We start from the raw sequence: 18,037 nt of genomic DNA, 5'->3' as shown, positions 1-18,037 counted from the left end.
CGTCCTACCAAATAAAAAAAAATTAAAAATATCGCTTTATTCGAGCTTGTAGCGCACTCGTATATTAGATAGTAGTGCAGTACTGATACAGAAGCTGGGAATTTATTATTTGGGGAGTTGAAACACCTGGCTGATAAATATCAAGGGCAAACAAGGAATCTTAACTTTTCTTATTCCTTATTTTCACGCTGGATTTCTATCTGGGTAACGTTCACGGGCAGGAAAAATGGCCATGGTGGGGAGGGAGTGGGGAGAGGAGACTGCTCAGAATGGGACCTTTTCTCCAAAAATCATAGAATCACAGAATCGTTTGGGTTGGAAGGGACCTTAAAGACCATCTAGTTCCAACCCCCGTGCAATGGACAGGGACACCCTCCACTAGATCAGATCACCGTAGGACTGTGCATCGTGGACCTTTTGCTTTAGCTCTGTTAAAGCAGTGCCAGAAAAACCAAATTTAAAAAAATTGCAGGGGATTTTGGTGTGGTTTCCCCCTTCCCCAGCTTTTAACTTAAATTTTAAGTAGCCTCCATCAGCATTGCTTTTCAGAAGAGGGTTTTTTAAGTGCAAGGACCATCCATGAGCAGGCTACTCTCTGTAGGAACTACTGTACATCGCTTGTTTGTCCACTGAGAAAAAAAAAACAGAGAGGATGCAGGACCCACGAACATGTTTGTATTAAACACATTATACAGAAAAATAGGGATCTGGGGGAGAGCGTAGTCCCCTGTTCGTGGTGCCATGGCTAGACCCGACCATGGAGCTACTGAACAATTTCTGGAAAGCAGAACTGGAAATTCTTCCTGAAGCTTCAATCAGGAAAAACTTCCTCAGTATCAGTCACATTTAAGCCCTTGAAACGATATATGTGTAATTTTTAGCTGCTTTGCTTAATTAGGGTCTTTTCTAGTCAGCTGTTTTGGTTTTAGTTTGTTTTTTTTTCCCAGCTGCTGAACTACACTGGTTCAAAAATTTTTTTCTTTTTTTTTTCTTTTTTTTTTTTTTCTTTTTTTCTTTTCTCGGTGCTCAGATGAGTATAGGATCAAACCAGTGGAAGAGGTCAAATACATGAAAAATGGGGGAGAAGATGATCAGAAAATAGCAGCCAGGAACCAAGAAAACTTGGTAAGGATCGAACTTCTCGCTTATCTAACGGAATAACGTGGCTCTGCTTTTGTCGGGAAACGTGCGACGCGCAGCACGGTCTCACGCGCGGCGAGAGGATTTTCTCGAGAACGTCGTGACTCTGCGAAGCTCACGTCAAAGGTGTGAAATATGACTTTTTCCTGCTTGTCCTTCTGAATTAGGCTCTACTTGAGCTTGGAGCAAGCGCTTCCATGATTATACTCGCTCGCCTCCTTCGCAGATCCAAATAGACGCGCTCCGAAATGTCTGTGTCTGGATTGCAAAGGAGTTGGTAGTAAAACAGCGGCGCGCTGCCGTTAAGAAAAAAGGACCTATTTATGTAGATGTTATTTGCTCTGCGCTTCCTGGTTTTACATATTTTAAAATTCACAAGGAAGGCGGTTCGGAATAGAAAAAGTGATATATTCACCTAACACAGCAGTCACAAGAATCATTTTGGGTGTTTCTTTTTCATAGATTTCATAGATTTCTAGGTTGGAAAAGACCTCAGAGATCATGGAGTCCAAGCATCCCTAATCCCCATTAAACCATATCCTCAAGTAGATCATCCACCCTATTCTTAAACACATCCAGGGATGGGGACTCAACCACCTCCCTGGGCAGCCTATTCCAGTGGCTGACAACCCTTTCAGAGAAGAAATACTTCCTAACATCCAACCTGAACCTCCCCTGACTAAGCTTATGCCCGTTTCCCCTTGTTCTGTCACCCATCACTAATGTAAAGAGCCCTTCCCCCACCTCCCCACCATCCCTTCTCAAGTATTTGTAGGCTGTAATCAGGTCTCCCCTCAGCCTCCTCTTCTCCAGGCTAAACAGCCCCAACTCCCTCAGCCGCTCCTCATAAGTTTTATTTTCCAGCCCCTTGACCAGTTTAGTCGCCCTTCTCTGGACCCGCTCCAGGAGCTCAATCTCTCTCTTAAAGCGAGGGGCCCAAAACTGGACACAATATTCCAGGTGCGGCCTCACCAGTGCCGAGTTTTCCCTTGATTGGAGCACCTTGCCAGCTCGTAGTTCCACTTACGGGAAGGAAATCACAGGTAAACTCTTCCTACTACTTGAAATAACTTGGACTCTGTTGAAGAGGCCTAAAAATCACGGTCGAGTCACTTCTGGCTTTTCTGAGAAGTTGTTTCTTCTCTTCTAAAGCTGAAGGAACGTCGATTTTGTAATTGGCTGACTGGGGCTTTGCCCAGTTTAACTTTTTGAAGACATCCCACAATTACAATAGTTGGGTGCAAAATTTCACGTCAGGTTCCACTCTTTCATGCAGCTTTTCTTCAGGTGTGGTTGTTGGGGTCAGTTTTCTTCCCCTTCCATCAGTAAGACTGAAGGGGGAACCTCATCAGCAGATTTCATCAGCGCCGTAACTGTTACCACCCAGCTGAGGATTTGCCTTTTTGCCAGCGTTGGGCAGCTGCGCAAAAATCCACTGTTTGGGATTTTTTTGTCCTTATGATGTAAGCGAGCTCCAGGTGTCCTGGATAAAGAAATTCTTTACATTGAAGGTGGTGAGGTACTGGAACAGGTTGCCCAGAGAAGTTGTAGATGCCCCATCCCTGGAGGTGTTCAAGGCCAGGTTGGATGAGGCTTTGGGCAACCTGGTGTAGTGGAGGATTTCCCTGCCCATGGCAGGGGGTTGGAACTGGATGGTCTTTGAGGTCCCTTCCAACCCAAACCATTCTATGATTCTATGGTTCTATAATTTATATTCCCTCGTTTAGATGCACGTACTTGCTCTACACAACTAGACGTGCATTCCTACAGTGAGTAGCAGAGTTTATTTCACTGGATGCTGTCCTAACCTTGTTGTTCAAGCACACAACACGATTTCTGCTTTGGTTTCTGGATTTTGCCTCCTGCAGTTTGACATTGCTGATGCTCCGGTGGCCAGCGCGACTTCAGCTTGCAGCAGGATTTGGGTGTTTTTTTTAGTGTCTCCAAAACATTGCTGAGAATATCACCTTTTCTAGCAGCACCTCCAGTACTTTCAGCTTCATCGCCAACGTAGGCATGTTTGTTTTGAACTGGAAGAAGTGTGACTGCGGGAATTTTTTGCTCGTTTGTTGGTAAAGGGAGAAAAAGGAAAAACGAGCACGATCCTCAGGGTTTTTTGATTAAGAAAATGGAAAAAAACTAGCAGGTTAAATTTTAAGCTAACCTTTGGGTTTAGTTAAATTTGAGTGTTTGCAGAAGGTAATGTGCCACTTGAATGGCAAGGAGGAGTTTAGGAAAGCTTAGGTCTGCGGAGGGGACACTGTTGCTGAAGCTGTGTTCAAAACTAGGTAGATTTTGCAATTTTGGTAGTCCCTGCTTTCTTGTAGCACCTGAGTGTTATCATAGAATCATAGAATGGGTTGGGTTGGAAGGGACCTCAAAGATCATCTAGTTCTAACCCCTCTGCCATGGGCAGGGACACCTTCCACTACACCAGGTTGCTCAGTGTCCCATCCAACCTGGCCTTGAACACTTCCAGGGATGGGGCAGCCACAGCTTCTCTGGGCAACCTGTGCCAGTGCCTCACCACCCTCAGAGGGAAGAATTTCTTCCTTAGATCTAATCCGAATCTCCCCTCTTTCAGTTTAAAGCCATTGCTCCTTGTCCTGTCACTACATGCCTTTGCGAAAAGCCCCTCTCCAGCTTTCTTGTAGCCGCTTTAGGTACCAGAAGGCTGCTAGAAGGTGTCCCTGGAGCCTTCTCTTCGCCAGCCTCAACAACCCCTACTCTCTCAGCCTGTCTTCAGAGGAGGGATGCTCCAGCCCTTGGATCATCTTTGTGGCCTCCTCTGGACCCACTCCAACAGCTCCATGTCCTTCTGATGTTAGGGACTAAGATAAACCTGATTAAATTTAGGAAAATACATTTCTCCAGCACAGGGCTTATTATTTTATTGTTGATGGGTCATGTTTGATGGGAGCAGTGGGTTTCTTGGAAAATATAACTTAATATGGAGTTGGAAGTCTCGTCAAGCTCTTTCTTTAATATCTATCAGGACAAAAAATAATAAGACGATAACACAAGGAAGTCTTCAATCAGACAGGATGTATATACTTTAAAATAAAAACCATCCTGCACACCAAAAAAGGCTTTATTTGCCTTTTCCTCATCTTACTATAAGGAGATTACATTGTCTGTAATGTATGCAGCTTTTTAATCCTGGGAATTGTCAAGTCCTCGTCACTCCTGGATTTTTTTTGAAGGGGTTTCACTGTTTGAGTTCTCCTTAGCAAACATGTTTTAGTTCACTGCTTAGAGATGGGTTAAGCTACCCATCACTCAGGCTTTAGTTTTCTTAACGTGTGAAAAGTTGGCAAGCGCTTACATAATCCCGTCTTCTCAGCAGCCATTTCCAGGCAACAGAAATTTTAGGACCAAGAAAAGGCGGTGGGAGAGTCAACCAGCCCTTTTCCCTCCTCTCTTGTTTCTTAATCCCACGTGTCTTTATTGTCCCAGGGCTGCTAATTGACATCTCCTTCAGAAACGCAGCCCGGATGAGATGTGCAACCTCAGCATCATTGTAGTCTGTTCCCTGGGAACTGCTCCGGTGTGGCTTATCTTATCCTCTGGTACTCGTGCTTGAACTATGTTATTCAGATGCCATTGAATTTTTCGGTCCCATTATCATCACTTTTACTTTTTTTAAGGTATTTTGAAGTCTCGCTTTAAAAAAAAAAAAAAAAAAAAAATCTCTGCTCAATTGAAAATAAAACCGCTTCCCTTATTTAGGCTCTTTGATGTGGTGCCATCTCTGCCTTTGGTGTTGCAATATTTCTGAATCAGAGAGGGAAAAAAAAAAAGGTCAAGCAAGTAGATAAAGAAAATGGGACGATGTGGCAGACACACGGCAAATTGTCATTTTTGTACCAGGGTCTTGTGATCAGGGTCCCAGGATTTTATTCTATTGAAGGAGAGAGCTGGAGATGGGCTGGTAGAGGTGTGGGTATCCCTTGGAGAGATGAGGTTCTGTCAGTCTATCACCATCTTCTCAGCTTCAACCTGAGGTTTAAGCAGGGCTCAAAACTTGAGCAAGGCTGCTGTTGTCAAACAGAAATACTCCCGAGATGTGTTGACAATGGGAACGGCTGTGCTGGGGCCGTACACCAGGTGAAACAGAAGATGTTCCATGTGAAGATGTTTTCTAGCAGAACCAAAGGCCTTGATGGGGGAAAAGAACAGAAAATCAGAAACGATAAAAAGCCGAGCTTGTTTCAGATTCTGTCACAGTCAGTTATTGTTTTCCTGCTGTCCCCTCATATCCATCGGCCTGATTCACGTCTTTACCCAGGTTGTTTCTCGTGTTCTCCACTTGCTGCTAGAATCTCTCTGGTCCTGGTTTTATTCCTGGTACCTCAGCTCCCAGCATCTCCCTGAGCATCCTGCCTAGGCATCTCCATCCTCAAAAGGAAGTTGGATGCGTTGCACTTGGTGGGAAAAACCTCGAGCTGCCAGTCACACATCCTTGGAGCCTGCAGATGGGAATGGGATGTAGCAGGATTAGGTGCTGGAGACCCAGAGTTATGCTGCGTGTGGGCGCTCTGCACCGCATGCTTTGATAGCTGCTCAGCTAAACCAGGGATGTTCGGAGTCAGATCTGTAAAGAACTAGTAGAAGGATGAAAGAAGTCTTTTGTCCTGGTTTTCAAGACTAGATATGTTTTTTAATTGTAGAATCACAGAATGGTTTGGGTTGGAAGGGACCTTCAAGATCATCTCGTTCCAACCCCCCTGCCATGGGCAGGGACACCTTCCACTACACCAGGTTGCCCAAAGCCTCATCCAACCTGGCCTTGAACATTTCCAGGGATGGGGCAGCCACAGCTTCTCTGGGCAACCTGGTCCAGTGCCTCACCACCCTCGGAGGGATGAATTTCTTCCTTAGATCCTTGGGACAGAGGTGAGCTTTCCTGTGGTTCCCCATCTTTTTTTCTGGGGGACTATGGGTTTTTTAAGGGGTTTACAATGAGAAGCATTGAAAACAATGTTTTTTTGAAAACAAAATTTCTTTCTTACAAAAGAAATAAGAGTTTTACGAACTTGGAGTTTATCACTCAGCAGATCTGGATGAGGTTTTTTGACCCTGAATATTGGCAAAAGCTAATCATGGCTCATCAAATACGGCACCTGCCTGGTTTTCTTACTTTAGAAAGCTAAAAGGTGAAAAATGAGGAAGTATTAATACTTTAAAAGTCTAGATCTATTATAAAACCTACTGGCTACGAGCAGGTATGACAGGAATAAATAACACATTTGACCGTTTCTAAAGCCCTCTTAATTTTTTGGTTGGGAAGAACTTGCTGTTTCGCTCTACACCATCATGTTCAATATCCCAAGTACAACCGTAACAGCTTATTTAACATTCCTAATAGGAGGAATTTAATCGTCCTCGTTTCCATCCTCTCACAGCACTAAGGGCTTTCTGTTGTAAAATTTTATTGCCAGAAAAGGTAAAATAAGGAGGTGTGGCGTGTTCGTGGAGCTTTGACAGACTTAGGGAGCCGTATCAGTGTTCCTCTGAGATGGTTTGTAATAGTACACATACCTCTGAAAAAATCAAATACGTAAAATTACCTTTTTATTGTGTTAGGTCATTAACTCGGTATTTATTGCGGTTCAGTTTTGGGATGTTTTTGTAACTTTTACTAATAGAAATCTTTTTTTTTCTGGTCTGCATGGACACAAAAGGCTACTTATTAGGATTTTTAGGCTTTGTTATCCAAACCCTCAAAACAATTGAAAGTATCCTCAGTTTTTTGTCCTGAAGCTCCGTAGTGAAATTGCGTTTTAGAGCTTGAGATGAATTCCTGCCAGAGTTGGAAAAAAAATTGCCCGTCTCTGTTGCTCTTGCTCTCTCTCTTTGCCTTTAATAACACAAACAGTGTATTGCTTTCTTTTTTTTTCCTCCAATAAATATAAATTTCCACTCCACTTACCTGCAAATATAATTTTTATCAGCCTTGCATGCTGTTATTTCCTACCCAGGGCTTGAGCTTCTCAGCCCAGCCGCTCTCCTCTAGTCATCCTACAGCTCCATGATCCTGAGTATTGCCAAACCTCAATACCGTAGCTCCGTGTTCGACACCCGTTATCATTTTTGGGGGTGCCTTGTTCAAAGCAGACGGTAGTATCTGATAGATGATGTGGATGGAACTCAAAGCGTAGCCGAAAACGGGGACTCAAACTGGTTTCCCTGCCCATGGCAGGGGGGTTGGAACTAGATGATCTTGAAGGTCCCTTCCAACCCAAACCATTCTATGATTCTATAACTGTAATGGCTACATAAGATGTCATACGTCACGGCGAAGATGCTGCGTGTAATGTAAATATTTGAACAGGTACGCAAAATATGTCTTATAGATACGTCAGCCGTAAACATTTTGTGATGTGTCTTGCAAATACTGGCGTGTGTCTGAATTTCAGATGGATTTAGGAAAATAGCTGTTGAATTCTGTTGCCAAGCCGCCTAATCTAGGCGCTAAAAGAAACGAGAAGAAATAAGCTGGCTAAAAGAAATAAGCTCTGGGGATGAATTTATTGGGGGTATTTGTGGTGTTTTCCTTTCTACACACACAAAATACCACAAGTGGAAATTTAAGCATGAGAATACAATTAATTCGGGACTTTAAAGTGTTTAAAGGCACCGCTGCTTATTATTGCTAGATAAGCTTTGAATTGCTGTGTTTGAAATGTGTAACTACATATTTATCACAGCACTGTTGTAGTACATTGGGGAAGAGCTTTGGCAAAATTAAAATTAGTATCATATTAACATATACTGCAGTATGAAGATTTCAGGCTGTAGTTTCCTAATTATTTATTTTAAACCATTTTGCAGTGGTGGTGTGTTTCAAAACACACTATTTCAGGATAGAACTTGCTTGTGCTCTGCTTATAAGGGGAAAGAACCCAGAAATGCCCAAGACCAACAGCCCTCAAGCCCTTAGAAAGAAGAGGTTTTCTTGGGTTTTGTCTACCCTGAAGTGTTTTGGCGCGTTAAATCCTGCGTTGACCCCTTGTTTGCTTTCGGTGCTGTACGTGGCATCATCCAGGAGCCCCCATCCCACCACTGGCACAGCATCAGCTTCAGGTACGAGCGTTGGGATGATTGCGTTGTGTTGGCTCATCACCTGCTGTCAAGGATGGGTCTCTAGATATCTTTCTAGGTATGAAGGAGGCTATCAACTTCTCTGCCTCTTGCCACCCTGTTTTCTCTTCTCCTCTATTCAGATATGAAGTTTCAGCTCAACAAAACGTTTGAAGATGTTGTTGGCTTTTATGTTGGGATCCAGGCGGGGAGAAAGGCACAAAACCGCTGAAAAATACAGCTTAGGTCATTCTGGGAGGGTCTGGTCTTCATCAGCAGGGTCTGGATCGGTGTGTTTTAGGCTGCGTGTGCTCCCAGGTTCTCTTTTCCAGGGAAATTAAAATTCTAAAATCATCCTTTGGATTTTTTTTTTTTCCAAAGTCTGAGATCCTAAATGAACGCTGCCCTATCACTATCACTACTAAATAATTACAACATTTCAATTTTCATAAACCAGCTTCTCCAGTGGATTTTTGGAAGAAATGCATTTGCAGCTGAAACAGAAGTGCACAGAAAGGATATCGTTATTAGAGCCAGTTATTTCAAATATCGTGCAATTAGTTTATTTCCATATTGCCCATTTCATTTCAAATTTGCAGTGATATTCTTCAAAGAATGGTTTCTCATAATGAATTTATAACAGTTTTAGCTCGTTCCACTTACGGGTCGCTGCATATTGTATAGACATCAAAGTAAATGATTGTACTGAGTATTAATATTCTTTTTCTTCTAGATTCCATTAAAAATGGTTTTGGGGAAAGAAGTATTAATTTTTCCTTTAGTGTTTAAATTTTTTTTGAATCTAGAAAATAAGTTGACACTATGAAAAATATACTTCTTTCTAAGCATATTAAAATAACAGTGTCCAGAAGCAAGATGTAGTTGCAATCTTGCTAATGTTTGCTAGTGGGAAAAAACAAGTAGTAGTGAAGGTCTATTAAGAGCCTTGGGCAGCTGTCAGGAGGAAGTTTCTAGGATCAGCTACGTCGGTGGTGTAAAGAATTCTTACAAAACCTGCAGAGATGTTCCCATCGCTAGTGGGAACTGATTGTTTTCCGTGGTCCTGTTTTTTCCATGGCTGTATGATTTTAACGGGTGGGTTTCTGCCTGGGATGTTTTTGCCCTCTGTGGGGAAGCTGATGCTGTTGAGGAGGATGATGGACACGAAGCTGTTGGTGAAACAGAAGAGTTGGCAACAGTGGTGGGGTTGGGTTGCTTGTTGGGAGTGAATGATGCTGCTGGTTTTGAAATCCTCTGCCAATAAGGTCCCTTCCAGCCCTAACCATTCTATGATTCTATGATTCATTGCTCTGTTCAGGGTCCTCTTAAAAGTCTTCTTAAGAGTCTCCCTTCACCATCAGCTGCTGGTTGACAAGCAGCTTTACCAAGGAAGTCCTATTTCTCAGGAGTCCTACCTAGGACCTAAGCTGCAAAACTAAAAGCATTGCTGCTTGTTGGCTGAAATGTGTTGGGCTTCTCCAGACCACGTCATCTAGGTTTTAAAAATGTCAGCAGCTGAGACCCAAGCAGGATGCCGCTGCGGTGGCAGGTGGGTGGACACCATAACGTCTCTCTGTAGCCCTGAGTACTCTGGCCCGCCAGCAACCATGAGCTTGTGGGCATTTCTCAAACCATAGTATCATGGAATCATAGAATGGTTTGGGTTAGAAGGGACCTTCAAGATCATCCAGTTCCAACCCCCTGCCACGGGCAGGGACACCCTCCACTACACCAGGTTGCCCAAAGCCTCATCCAACCTGGCCTTGAACACTTCCAGGGATGGGGCAGCCACAGCTTCTCTGGGCAACCTGTGCCAGTGCCTCACCACCCTCAGAGGGAAGAATTTCTTCCTTAGATCTAATCTAAATCTCCCCTCTTTCAGTTTAAATCCATTGTCCCTTGTCCTGTCACTACACGCCTGTGTCCAAAGCCCCTCTCCAGCTTTCTTGTAGGTTTCCTTTAGGTACTGGAAAGCTGCTAGAAGGTGTCCCCGGAGTCTTCTCTTCTCCCACCTCAACAACCCCATCTCTCTCAGCCTGTCTTCATAGGAGAGGTGCTCCAGACCTTGGATCATCTTGGTGGTGTCCTCTGGACCCACTCCAACAGCTCCATGTCCTTCTTGTGTTGGAGACCCCAGAGCTGAACCCAGTACTGCAAGGGGGCTTTCATGAGAGCAGAGCAGAGAGGCAGAATCCCCTCCCTCGACCTGCTTGCCGCGCTCATCTCGTTATCATTTCTCAAATCCTCTTGTTATCATCGTCCTTGTGCTTGAAGTTATCAAGGCCATGGGCGTTGTGTCAGTGTTCTGGACACACAACTTGCAATGCTGTAGTGCAGAAAGGAAGTATAGAAATGTATAATATTCCCTATAATAGGTTATCACGCGCTTTGCGGTAAACCAGCCTGCATTGCAGCCCTGCCAACATCAGCCATTTGAAAATGAGTCAGCTGACCAAAATATATAGATTATATCTAAAATGTGTTGTCTAAAAACGTCATACATAACGCTCTGGAAGTTTTTGATTTAAGTGTTTCTTCTGTGATTGTGAGAACTGGGAACCTTTTTTCCTCTTTTTTTTTTTTAGAGCTGAGATTCCTTTTTATTATGTTTTTAAGAACCTGACCGTCTCAGAACTTGAGGAACTGAAGGTTTAAGAGAGATGAGCAATAAGATTTTTGGAAGCTGTCAGCAAGAGAAGCTCTCTGTATCCTCTGTTTGGGTACTTGCTTTTCAGTGGTTGCCTGGTATTATTGAATTATTAATTCTGCTGGTTTGGAACAGAGGGTGAGACAAGATACGGGCAGGAATGGACACATGCAAATGCCTAAAAATCGTGGAAAGTCGCTGTCAGAGAGTAAAGCTGGCAAAATTATAGCAGATGATGTTATATGAGTTTGGTCAAGCTTTCTTTCAATTCAAGTGGCTCCTGCAGTTGAGGTGGTTGTGGAGAAAACGTAGGGCCCAGGATTTACGTGTCTGGTGAGATGCTGATTTCTGATTATTTAAGTACACGGAGGTAACAAGCAAATTTATCCGTAGATATTTTCATTAGATATTTAGCCGAGCAGCCTTCATGATCCCTCAGTTTTAGTTTGAATATTGCACTGGAAAAGAACGTTTCGAGGTGCTGAGAGGTGGGGTGTGCCATTTTAGACCTCAACCAATACTGGATTTATTAATTTTGATTTGCTGAATCCCTTGGAGGGGTGGGACATTCAGTGTTGGTTTTCAGACAAGTTCTTCTTTCAGTCGTTGCTGCTTTGCTGAAACTTGTTGATAGCATGGCTGTTTTTTTCCGTGGAAAAAGTGGGGTTTTTTTGGGGGAACTTAGAGCATTGATTAATGTCTCTAAAGACAAGTTTAAGAGGTGAACTTGGAGTCAGTCAAATGAACTGTTGTCTGCTGTGTGTAAAAGATCTCCAGCACCCAGTTCTCGGGATTGTGACAGTTTGATGTGGGGGGGTGTTCTGGTGGCAGGGGAGGGGATTTGCTCCCTGTGCCACCAGATCTGAGTCCCATCCCCCTCGGGGGGTTGAGCCAAACCGGCGCCTCTGCGAATGGCCCCATTTAAGTTGGGACAAAGGGGCGGGAAAGGGGCTTTTGCCCAGGGGCGAGGAGAGGGGCGGGGGGCGCTGCCCTCGCTCCCGGCTCCCGGCCGGGCGGCCGCTCGGGCCGGGCCGGCGCCACGTGCTCAAGATGGCGCCGGGGGAGCCGCATGGGGGGGGCTCGGGAAGGGCCCCGCTCCCGGGGTGCCCGCCGGGCCGAGCTCCCCCAGAGAGGATTAAGATCTAAGAGAAAACAACCACAGCGACCGGGTCAGTCAGGATGGAGCAGGAGGAGGGGTGCTGGAGCTGAGGTTTCCCTCGCAATCGGTGTGAAGATGGCGGGCGGGCCCCTGCAGCCGGGGTGTGCTCGGCGGGGCAGAGACCCACTCGCGGCCCGTGGAGAAACCCACGTCGGGGAAGAGATGCCCGAGCCCAGGAGAGGCCGTGGAGCAGGGGGTGCACGAGCAGGTACTGTTAATAATGGGCAGGGGATGCACGGCGGGGCCGTGGAGGCATCTGGGGTCCGTGGGACGCCCCGCGCCGACGCGAGGGGCAGCAGCTCCCTGAGGGGCCGAGACTGGTAAAGCCCGAACTGGTGCGATGCATGGGGAAGGATTTCAGTCCTGCGGGCAGGGCTCATGCTGGAAAAGTTTGGGGACTTTTTTCCTCGTGAGTAGGGGATCCACCGAAGCAAGGGAAAAATGGTGTTAAGACTCCTCCTCCTCTAAGTAAGGAGCGGCAGTAACAGCATGGATGAACTGACCTGCACCCCCCATTCCCTGTCCCCCTGCGCCGCCGGGGGGGAGGTAGAGCCGGGAACGAAAGGAAATAGGGAGTGGGGAGGTGTTGTTTTAAGATCTGGCCTTGTTTTCTCTTTCTCCTCTCAAGTAAACGGTTTCATTCCCGGTTTCACTGCACGCCCTTGTCCAAAGCTCCTCTCCAGCTTTTTTGTAGCCCCTTTAGGTACTGGAAGGCTGCTAGAAGGTCTCCCTGTAGCCTTCTCTTCTCCAGCCTCAACAGCCCCGACTCTCTCAGCCTGTCTCCATAGCAGAGGTGCTCCAGCCCTCGGATCATCTTGGTGGCCTCCTCTTGACCTGCTCCAACAGCTCCATGTTCTTCTTGTGTTGGGGGCCCCAGAACTCCGCAGAGACTGGACTACCCAGGCTTTCTACCAGCTTAGGCTTGCTGGGACAGTGCTGTAGTGAAGCGGTGTTTGGGCCATATGCGAGCAGAAGACATCCTGATTTAATGATGTCTTCTCTAGAGAAAGTGAAAAAGAACTGGAGACTGCTACTGGGAAATCTCATTAGCTGTATTAACTGGCTCCTTTAGCTCATTAGCCTTAATTACTGCATGGACAGGGTGATAGACTTAGCAAATCCAGATCTCTCCAAGACCTGGTGTGAACTTTACCAGTTCAGATGGTTTTTTTACCAGATGTGAACTGGTAAGGTGCTCCCCAGTTTGCTCTCCTGCTGCCACATGTTTTGGGACTGTTGGGAATGTAACGAGGATCCTCAGCCTACGTGGGTCCACCTTGCCAAAGGATTTTGCTGGTGCCAAGACAGCCACCACAGAGGTCTCCAAGGTGGTGAGTAGCCACAAGGTGGTCCACAGGGAGGAGCTGAGTGAACCAAGAGGGGGAATTTATTCCTGGTGGTGGATGAAAGCGGGGTTGTGTAACCTACACACATGGGTGGGGGAGACCTGGTGTTCATGAGATGTTGCTGATGCCCTGTACAACGCCCTTGGTAAAAAGAAACTAGAAATGTGATAGACCTGTGAAGGGGATGAAAATAAAGGTAATGTTTTCAGGATTTTTCTTTTCATATTAACTGAAATTGGAGAAACTTTTTTCTTCTTGTAAATGAGAAACTTTTTTTTTTTTTTGTGATTTTTTGTTATTTATATAAAATACCTGGAGTACTGGTCAGGCACTTGCCAAATAGAGTCAGCATAAACAGTTCAGCCACCTCGAAGGATAAAACCACGAGCGTATCTCTCCATCTGTTCTGTGTGTGCTTAAACTTGGCCTGGAAGGGGCTCAGCCTGAATTTTTTATTATTTTTTTCACTATAATTTCACTTTTTGGCTTCGGTTGATCCCCTTCGCTTCTGCGGAATAGCCGAGAGCAGCTGCTCTGCGGGCAGCTGGGGCTCGAGTGCGTGTGTTGGGAGGGATTTCTGTGTTTCAACTGGTGGAAAGAAGAGGAGAAAATTGGATTGGGAGAAGGGGAATTGGTATTTAAGATCATAACCTTGAAGGGTATGGGGATTTTTTAAGTGAAAAGAAAAACAAAGGCAGGGAGGGGCAAAAACCTGGGGAAATAAATTTATGCTTGTAAAAGCTGGGCAGATAATTCAGGTTCTTCTGCATACGGAGGATGATGTGGTTTGGAGTTACATGTAGGTATGTTATAAATTAATAGTAATACATCTCCTGTATCCATGAATAATTTTTAATCTGATGCACTGCTTTACACAGAGAGTAAAGTAACGCTGCACTAAGCTAATAGGCAGCTTACCAAACAGTGCTGTGGTTGTGCTCACGGGGAAGAAAACCTTTTGTTTGGCGTTAAATTCACAGAATCACAGAATGGTTTGGGTTGGAAGGGACCTTCAAAATCATCTAATCTCAACCCCCCTGCCATGGGCAGGGACCCCTTCCACTACACCAGGTTGCCCAAAGCCTCATCCAACCTGGCCTTGAACACTTCCAGGGATGGGGCAGCCACAGCTTCTCTGGGCAACCTGTGCCAGTGCCTCACCACCCTCATTGTAAAAAATTTCTTCCTTAGATCTAATCGAAATCTCCCCTCTTTCAGTTTAAAGCCATCGCCCCTTGTTCTATCACTACATACCCTTTTCAAAAGCTCCTCTCCAGCTTTCTTGTAGCCCCTTTAGGTACTGGAAGGCTGCTAGAAGGTCTCTGGAGCCTTCTCCAGGCTGAACAGCCCCAGCTCTCTCAGCCTGTCTCCATAGCAGAGGTGCTCCAGCCCTCAGATCATCTGGGTGGCCTCCTCTGGACCTGCTCCAACATCTCCATGTCCTTCTGGTGTTGGGAACCTCAGAACTGAACGCAGAACTCCAGGTCCAATGACTATGTAATACTTTGCTCCCTGGTCCCACAAGAAGCAGAATTAGAGTTCAGACGCAGCTCTCGGGTGCTCCACTTTTATCTCCCACACTTGATCTGCGAGAACCGACGCTGGCTACGTACTTCTCCTTGCTGCTTTATCTCCCAGGGAATCTTGCCATGGGATAGCATCAAAGGCGGGCGGCTTTAAATCAAATAAATAAGCTGCTTGGGTAGTCTGTGCATGGGAACACAAACCCAATGCTTTTTAATAAGGTAATAATATTATATTTGTGTGTGTGTGTATATATTTAAATGTAGTTTGTATTACAGTTTGTATTACATTACCTGAAGGCAGCAGCTGGGAATCCGAAGCGGCTGCTCTGCCTGTAAACGCAGCAAAAATGGGCTCATATGTTACCGATCCTTCCCCAAATTTTCATCCAAACCAGCATTTCTGTTCCAAAATCCGTGTACTTCCAGGGGAGCGACCTGGGGGTACGTTCCGAAATCCCAAGGTGGGAAATGAAAGGCAAACTCTGGGGAGCGTGAAGGCATGAGCGTGATGTGCTGCCGTACTCTTCCCCCAATATTTGGATGTCGGACTCCGCAGTGCAAGAGGACAATTGGAGTGGGAGTGGGATGGAGCATGCCACCAAGCTGCACTTTTTTCCCTGGTTTTCTTCTTTGCTTTAGCCATTTGTAGAAACGAAGCTACTTTGAGAGAGAGAGGAGGGCCAGGTTTGACAGTCAGGCATGGTGGAAACCAGGAGATGATTTCAGGGTCGGAGAGATGCTGGTAACTTCATACTTGTGCCGGTGAAACGCTGCGGGTTTGCTGGATCGCCCTCTCTTTTTAGACTTGGAAGAGCGTGTTGCCTTAGCAAACGTACCCGACCTGATGGGAAATCCTCAGTCCTTTCAGGGGACTGATGGGGCTCTGAAATAACCAGCTTCACGTTGCTTGATGGTCTCCAAGAGTGAGTCAAGGTTGAAACATGCTGGATTTTTTCTTTATAAAGGCTTGACTGGATGCACAAGTTTAGCAGCTTGTGTATTTGTGGGATTTATTGCTTCTGAAGATCTCCTGGTTCTCTAAGTCATTCCATCCTGCTCAGCTTTTCCAAAGATTTAACATCCATATGGGAACACCATCTCTGAAGCGACGTTCACACTCGTTTCCTTCCTATCAAAAACATTCGGCAACGAAAGAGGACTCGGGCAGATGCGAGGAAATGGTGGCATGTCTTACCAACGTACAGCTTGTTCTTAGCCGGTTGTGTATTGAGTTTTCTGCATCCTCGTGTAGTTTTTTTTTTTGTTTTTTTTTTTTTTCAGAAAAAAAGGAAAGGCAAGCAGAAATCTTTTACCGAGCTAAAGGCGTTGCAGCAAGCCCAGCCTGAGCTGGCCACCAGCCAAGACTTTACTAGCCACAGCCTGCACGCCTCTAACTCCTCTAAGAACAGCCTCGGTGCTCTTTTAAAGAAATGTGTAGTGTGTCCCCCCGCAAAAAAAAATTCTTTTTTTATCTCCATCTTTGTTGTTAAAGAGGTGGAGTTTTGGAGTTTAGAGGGGATTTTTTTTTTTTTTCCCTCCCCCAACGACGGTGTCCGTTGTTTCGCCTGTTCCTGCAGCGAGCTGTCGCTGATGCTGAGAAATATTTTTTCGGACTTTAATGCGGTGAGTCAGGGCTTAGCCAGAAATTGGTCATGGGATGGAAAGGGTACGGATTGTCTGTTACCCCGTGTCTAGTTTCAACGGTTTCAGAAACATGAGCCATTTCTCAACAGATGTTAATTAGACTCATAACTCTTTCTGAGATGATCTAAGGCGAGGATTAATTATGAAAGTTTCTCGGTGTTAGAACATGTTTTTTTAAAGTTTGGCATGCTTTTGGGTTATGATTAGCATGGAAGAATTTTCCTCTGCTTAAAATCCCTAAATACACCATTCTATCTTGCTATGTAAATAACCATATTTAGGAGTTTATCTAAACAAATCTAACAGTTACCTGGGAAAAACACATAAAAGGCCCAAGCACTACCGGCCGATTCAAAGTGGACTTGCATATTCCTCGTGGGCTTGGTTGTGTTTTGGAAGCTGTTTTTCTGGCTGTACTTGATTTTTCACTTAAATAAAACTCGCCATGGATTATCTACCTATCTTCATGTAAAAAACAAGTGACCTAACGAAGCGCCCTTACACGCTTTTCCTTTTGTCTCCATGCCCAGGGGTCTTGATGGAGGTGGGGATCCAATGGTCCCCGTGTTACGCCACCGCCATGGTTTGTTGTGCCGGGCTCTCATCTCTGAACCTATAGCCTGAGCTTTGAGGTGTGTAATTAGTAAATTTGAATATTTTTAACGCCATGGCTGCATGTCCTGAGAGGGTAGAAGGAAGCTGAGCTTGTTTCGACAAAATTGTGGGAGCACGAAAATAGCCAGTTCATGGCAACGCTTCTGGAAGGTGAACCGAAGTAAAAATGGTCAGATGGAAGGCTTGGTTGGACTTGATGGCCTGCAGTCACAAAAGGCTAGATGGCTGTTCAGGAGGGCCTGTTGTGATAGGACAAGGGGTAATGGTTTTAAAATAGAGGGAGGTAGATTCAGGTTGGATATTAGGAAAAAATTTTTTACCATGAGAGTTGTAGAACACTGGAACAGGTTGCCCAGAGAGGTGGTGGATGCTCCATCCCTGGAGACGTTCAAGGCCAGGTTGGACGAGGCCCTGAGCAACCTGATCTAGTTGGAGATATCCCTGTTCCTTGCAGGGGGCTTGGACGAGATGACCTTTGAAGGTCCCTTCCAGCCCTAATGATTCTATGATTCTATGACATGACGCGTTTTCTCGCCATCTTCCCTGTCTTCTGTGCTCCTTGTTTTCTTGGGGGTAAATTTTAGCATATTCTCAAAGCAATAATATCGGGGCGTTCCTGGTTAACGATCCCTGCACCAGTTTGGAAAACTTGGCCAAGTTTTTGTTTCGTTCACTTTTTTTGCTTCGTAAAGCCCTTTTCTTACGATTAAGTCACACAGCCAAATAACGATGTCATTTTTTTTTTTTTTTTTTTTTGTCTCATACTTCTGTGAGTGCTTTAAAACAGAAAAGGTTCAAATCTAGTTTGAAGTTTGTTTTTTTCTAGAAGAGCCCTGCGTTAGCCTGTCCTTGAGCTTGGGTAATGTAACAGAAAATC

General features: G+C 45.2%; 1 protein-coding gene across 1 annotated transcript in view; it reads left to right on the top strand.

The window, feature by feature from the left end:
• C10H1orf21 (chromosome 10 C1orf21 homolog) overlaps nucleotides 1-18,037 on the top strand; it is a 76,941-nt gene that overhangs the window by 26,688 nt on the left and 32,216 nt on the right. The window contains exon 2 of the mRNA XM_086617769.1: nucleotides 1,031-1,125. Within this exon, the coding sequence (XP_086473895.1) occupies nucleotides 1,031-1,125 (95 nt within the window). The remainder of the gene's footprint in view (nucleotides 1-1,030; nucleotides 1,126-18,037) is intronic.

The sequence above is a fragment of the Tauraco erythrolophus genome, chromosome 10, assembly GCF_009769465.1.
Source record: "Tauraco erythrolophus isolate bTauEry1 chromosome 10, bTauEry1.pri, whole genome shotgun sequence".
NCBI lineage: Eukaryota > Metazoa > Chordata > Aves > Musophagiformes > Musophagidae > Tauraco > Tauraco erythrolophus.
Note: the sequence above shows the minus strand (reverse complement) of the source record. Positions and strands in the feature narration are given on the sequence as shown.